The sequence below is a fragment of the Thalia democratica genome, chromosome 6 (genome assembly GCF_965202585.1).
Source record: "Thalia democratica chromosome 6, ktThaDemo2.hap1.1, whole genome shotgun sequence".
In the NCBI taxonomy this organism is placed as follows: domain Eukaryota; kingdom Metazoa; phylum Chordata; class Thaliacea; order Salpida; family Salpidae; genus Thalia; species Thalia democratica.
Window position 1 is genome coordinate 9,151,977 of NC_139170.1, and position 5,179 is coordinate 9,157,155.

The following is a 5,179-nucleotide window of genomic DNA, read 5'->3' on the forward strand; positions in this document are numbered from 1 at the left end:
CTGTTGTTTGAGCAAAGTTGTTTTTATGTTTTATTGTTGACTTAATTTAGATATACAAAAAAAACTTTTCATACTTCTTTATTGATCTGTTTATATGCATGATTTTTTCTAACAAATACGTGTAACTAAAAATTATATCGCTCTAAAGTATAATGCAACTAGTTTGATTTTGATGTTTAATTTAAGAATACTCTTACTACTGTTTATTTAAGTTTTAGTCTAGGGGTCGGCAATATTTTGCAACTCGCGGGCCAATTTTCCTAGAAACAATTGCTCGCGGGCCGCACAATTTAAAAAATAATCTTTGAAGACCGCATTTATTTAAAAAAAAATTATAGTAATCAATAGAAATGTATTGTTTGAGAATAAACTATGATAAATTTAGCAATACTAACGTACTAAGAGAGATTGAATTGAGAGCCTAAATGTAATATTTAATAATAAAATCTTTAATTTTCATAGTTTTTAAAATGTATAATTTTGGCTAAAAAAGAGCTCGCGGGCTGCATATTTTAACTTTGAGGGCTGCATTTAATCCGTGGGCCGCAGTTTGCCGACCTCTGTTTTAGTCTAAAATTTCAAACCAACATAAGAATAATTTTAACAAGCTTATTCTAAGTTAAGAAACAACAAGTGCTATGTTTTTATAAAGAAACTTTGTTTTTGTTTACAATATTACACGAATTCCATTAGTTGAACGAAAGTTGCTTACAATCTGGAGCGAATTTTATCTGAAATTTTATATTTTGATACTTAACTTTATTTATTCAATGATGCATTTGACGTGTCTATAAACTATCTACTAAAACAAAAAACAAGTATACAACTATAAATAAGTAGAAAATTTAAAGTAAAAAAAAAACTACTTTATATTAATAAATGGTAAATTATAAAAAAATAAATAAAATTTAGAAATATAATTGCCGCTAAAAATTGTAAAAGGATTAGTAGGAGAAAACTTTTTATATTAAAGGGTCACATTACATACTTTATAAACAATTTTTGACTAATTTTACTAAAACAGTAATAAAAATAAAACTTTAGTAGTTTTTTTTAAAAACTTACTGTAAAATTTAGATTAAAATATATCAGCTAATATGAAGAATAAGATACAAATACATGGTAACCAAAAAACATGGAAACTCGAATTTTGTACAAATATCAGAAAAAAAAAACCATAAGTTTTATTAATTAACCTTTTATATATTGCAGTAACATGTCACGTACCATCGTGTACAAATCGTCATGCAACTCAACAATAACCTGAAATTTATTATATGTAGTTTGAGAAGAATGATCAATGAAGTGTCTGACAGAGAAACATTATTATGTCTATGATGAAAGCTTACGACCTTGTTCACTCATTTCAAGACGTCCTTTTTTAAACTAAGTTTTTGTTATTCAAATTATGTTCCGGTTTTTTACGTTTTTTTTTAACTTTTTGTATTTGTGTGTTTGTTGTTATATACTTTTAGTACTTAAAAATAGTTCGATACCATAGTATTATTACTACTAACTACTACTAGTTATATATCTAGGCTTGTCATTATAAAGGTCAGTCTTTATTACATATTTGCTGAGTCAGAAAATTAGTTTATTTTTAATTATTGTATAAAAAAATACTTTTTGATTCACTTTAGAATTTATGGGTAGATCATTAGGGATAAAGGTATAAATGAATAATGTAGAAAAAGGCTTTAAAATTTTTTTGCTGACTTAGCAAATTTGAAAACCAGACTGATTTTAAGCTAACTTTAAAAATATATTTATAATTATAAAATGTTTTAGATCATTGTTTTTTTTTTTACACGAAATTCTGCCCTTAAACAGTGGAAATTAGTTACAGTTTAGAAACGTAACTAAAATCCTGTGTAATCATGATTTCTGCTCATTGCTTGTGTTTTAGGCTCTAAACATTTTTGTCCAGTTTGAGAATCTTACAGTCTAATAAAAAAATAAAAGGATCTGTTGTTGCAGATAAACTTTTGAAGTTTGTACATATTAAATTTTTTTAAATACAAACTATTGTATCATATTTAAACTAACTACTAAACTGGCAAGTTAACTTTTTGTAATTAAAGCTATTTAATCTTATTATAACAATTGTATTTTAAGTATGTAAAGGGTAAAGTTAGAAGTGTTTAAAAAAATTCTTAATACTATGAGTCAAAAATTGGAGTATTTGCAAAAAAAAAATTAAAAATAAGAATTATTAAAATATTTTTGCTCAGATTAAGCACTCAAAATTTATAGGTGAGTTTCGCTTGGACTGTTTGCTGTAATTTATATATTCAGATTTAAAACTTAATTTAGTCAATTGCCAATAACTATTCAATTTTTTGCCATCACCAATCTCTTGCAAAAATCCATAAACTTCATCCAGAGGTTTAAAGAACTAAATTTTTTCTTCCCTGATCTTGATCAGATGTATATTGAAATTTACAATAAACTTACATCGTAGCATCTAGTTATTTTGTTATTTATTATCTAAGAATTAGGTAAGCAACACTTCTTAAAAATCTCGCTTAAGTTTTAATACCTAAGGATAAAGTTCAAAAATATAAATATGTTGGTAAGGTAGATTATTAATCAAGTTATTAAACGTTTTGTTATGGTTATATAAAAAGCATATTTATCAGCATAAAAAAACTTATATTTTTTGAATTATAATATCAAACTAATGCTCCCTTCAAATCAGTTCTTTAGTTGTTTATAAAATCTAGTTAATAGAATCAGAAATGTTATAGTATTCTCCTAGATTATTTTTAAGTTAAAAACAGTAACTTCATTCTGTAAAGTTGAAACTACACATCATTTACTGTTTTAATGGAATAAATGTAAGTTTCATGAAAGCATTTATCTTTGTAACATGATTCTAATAGAGTTGAAAATGAATAAATATTTTTGAAAAAAATTAAATTTAGATTAAAAAAGCGATTTATAAGCTTTTTTTATGTCTACTAAAAAGTCAGGAGCCTTTTTCTTTTTTTGGCTAATAGCTAGCGAGCTATTTTTTGTGCTGTCTTTTCTATAAGGTTTGCCACAGACAAAAAATTGAAATAATTCATAATTAAGTGGTAAAAGGTGCATACACTTAGATTTGTCACATGCGTTTAAACTGTAAAACTAATCAATATTATTTTAAATTACTTAAAGCTAGTTAAAAACTAACAAGCAATCTAATAAAAAAGGGCTTGTAAAACTAAAAACAACACATCCTGAAATTTCATTTAATATTTTAGACTTATAAATTCGAATACTATGCTAAGAAGCATAAGAAGTTTGTATAAATATTATAAACTTTAGAATTTAAAGTCCTATATTTTATGTTTTTATACCTATAATAGTTTAAGAAATGCATATATTTACATTCATTTTTAAGCGATTGATGGTTGTATCTACTTAAAATTACTTGTTTCATACCAAGTAAAAATGTAAACTTTTAGTAATAAACTTTATAAACCAACAAACTAACATAAATTTTTATATTAAGTAAAAAAAAACAATTTTAAATTTAAAGCGTTTTAAATTTAAATTTAAAATTCTTTTTAAAGTTAAAATTCAACCATAAAGCTATGAAACAAAACGAAGACAAACATTTGGTACAGCTAAGTTCCGACAAAGAAGTCGGTGAAACATTAAAAGACGATCAAGGTAAAGTAAAGAACAACTAGGTTCGTTTGAAAAAGGAGATTTAGTTGTGAACAATAAGTTTGAAGAAGGAGGATGCGGCTGTGTGTATGATGCTACTTATAAAAACAAACATGTCGTTGTCAAAACTTCATCAGCTGAAAGTAAAGACGAATTCATTCTACAAGAATACAAATTCCTAAAAATTCTCCAACAGGGCAATAACCGCAGCATCCCAAAAATTTTTGGACCCAGCTTTGTTTACAACGAAAGGCAGAGTTTCATTGTTGAAAAACTCGGAAAGGACCTGCTTAAAAGAAGAGAGGAGACAAACAGGGACAAGTTTTCGTTAGACACCACGGTCAAGATTGCCTTGCAAGTGTTACAGATATTAAAGCATGTTCACAGCTATGGCATCCTTCACAACGACATCAAACCTGAAAATATTATGACAGGATTATTCGATCAAATCACGATCTACTTGGTTGACTTCAGGTATTTGACATCCTACATAAAAGATGGAGAGCATGTTAAAGATGAAGACATTGGCATACGGAACGGAACTCCGAGTTACAGCTCGATAAACTCCATGGAATGGAGAAGTCAGAGTCGAAAGGACGACATTGAATCGTTAGCTTACAACCTCGTGGAGCTCTTAACCGGTGAACTTCCATGGGATAAAATTTTAGAAAACAATGAAGCAAGCACGGATGAAAATGATAAACTGCTGATAGAATTCAAAAATAAGCCAGCAGAAGAAATTTGCAAAGGAACGTGCGAAGAATTTGAAGTTTTTCTCCGAGAAGTGAGAGGTTTAAAGTTTGATCAGAAGCCGGAGTACGATAAGTACTACATGATGTTTGAAAAATTACTGGATAAAAAAGAAAATGATGGCTAGATTAATTGGGAATGTTAATGGATTACTAAACTTCTGTTTTTACTTGTTCGGTATTTATACTATAAATATACATACAATTTAGTGGTTCGGTTGTTTTAATCGTTTTGTTATCTCTTGGCAATAAATACTTTAAAATGTTTAATGCAACTTCTTAATGAATTGAAATGATAAGAAGCTAAGATTAATAGAAATAAAATCACCTGTTATCTAAAATAGCTGAATAGTTTAAAATCAATAAGTGTATGTCTTTAAAATTATTTTACTTAACGAGTATTTTCATTCAAAAACCGTTTGAATATAAAATGTTAACTTATTTCAGTAGAGTTTTATTAGTTTGTAAATACACTAATAAGTAAAGTTTGTAATATAATCAGACTAAATCTAAACAAAACTTAAAAAAAGCCAGAAACTTAGTTTAGTTTAAAGTATACTGACAAGTAAAATTAAAATAAATCTAATTTTTGTAAGAAGTTAACGTATAGTACTGTGCTGACCGTTTTAACCGTTTATTAAAAACAAAATGATTTTTAAAAAATAAATAGATGTAATGATCACTATTTTATTGTTAATGTTTATCAGAGTTATTTCTGGTTTAAATCTAATAATAAATAAAAAAACGTATAAAAATAAATTTTAATTTTTAATAGCTTT

At 26.5% G+C, this 5,179-nt stretch overlaps 1 protein-coding gene across 1 annotated transcript; it reads left to right on the forward strand.

The window, feature by feature from the left end:
* Positions 1–3,575: 3,575 nt before the first annotated feature.
* LOC145838703 (casein kinase I-like) lies at positions 3,576–4,528 on the forward strand. Its single transcript, XM_082946330.1, has 2 exons — positions 3,576–3,659; positions 3,848–4,528. The coding sequence occupies exons 1-2, from the start codon at positions 3,576–3,578 to the stop codon at positions 4,526–4,528; spliced, it is 765 nt and encodes a 254-aa protein (XP_082802456.1).
* The last annotated feature ends 651 nt before the right edge of the window (positions 4,529–5,179 follow it).

Excerpts from the sequence above, each read along its gene's own strand:
- LOC145838703 (XM_082946330.1), top strand. The coding sequence starts at position 3,576 with ATGAAACAAAACGAAGACAAACATTTGGTACAGCTAAGTTCCGACAAA. Across the intron at positions 3,660-3,847 it reads TAAAAGACGATCAAGGTAAA|GGCAATAACCGCAGCATCCC; the intron begins GTAAAGAACAAC and ends ATTCTCCAACAG.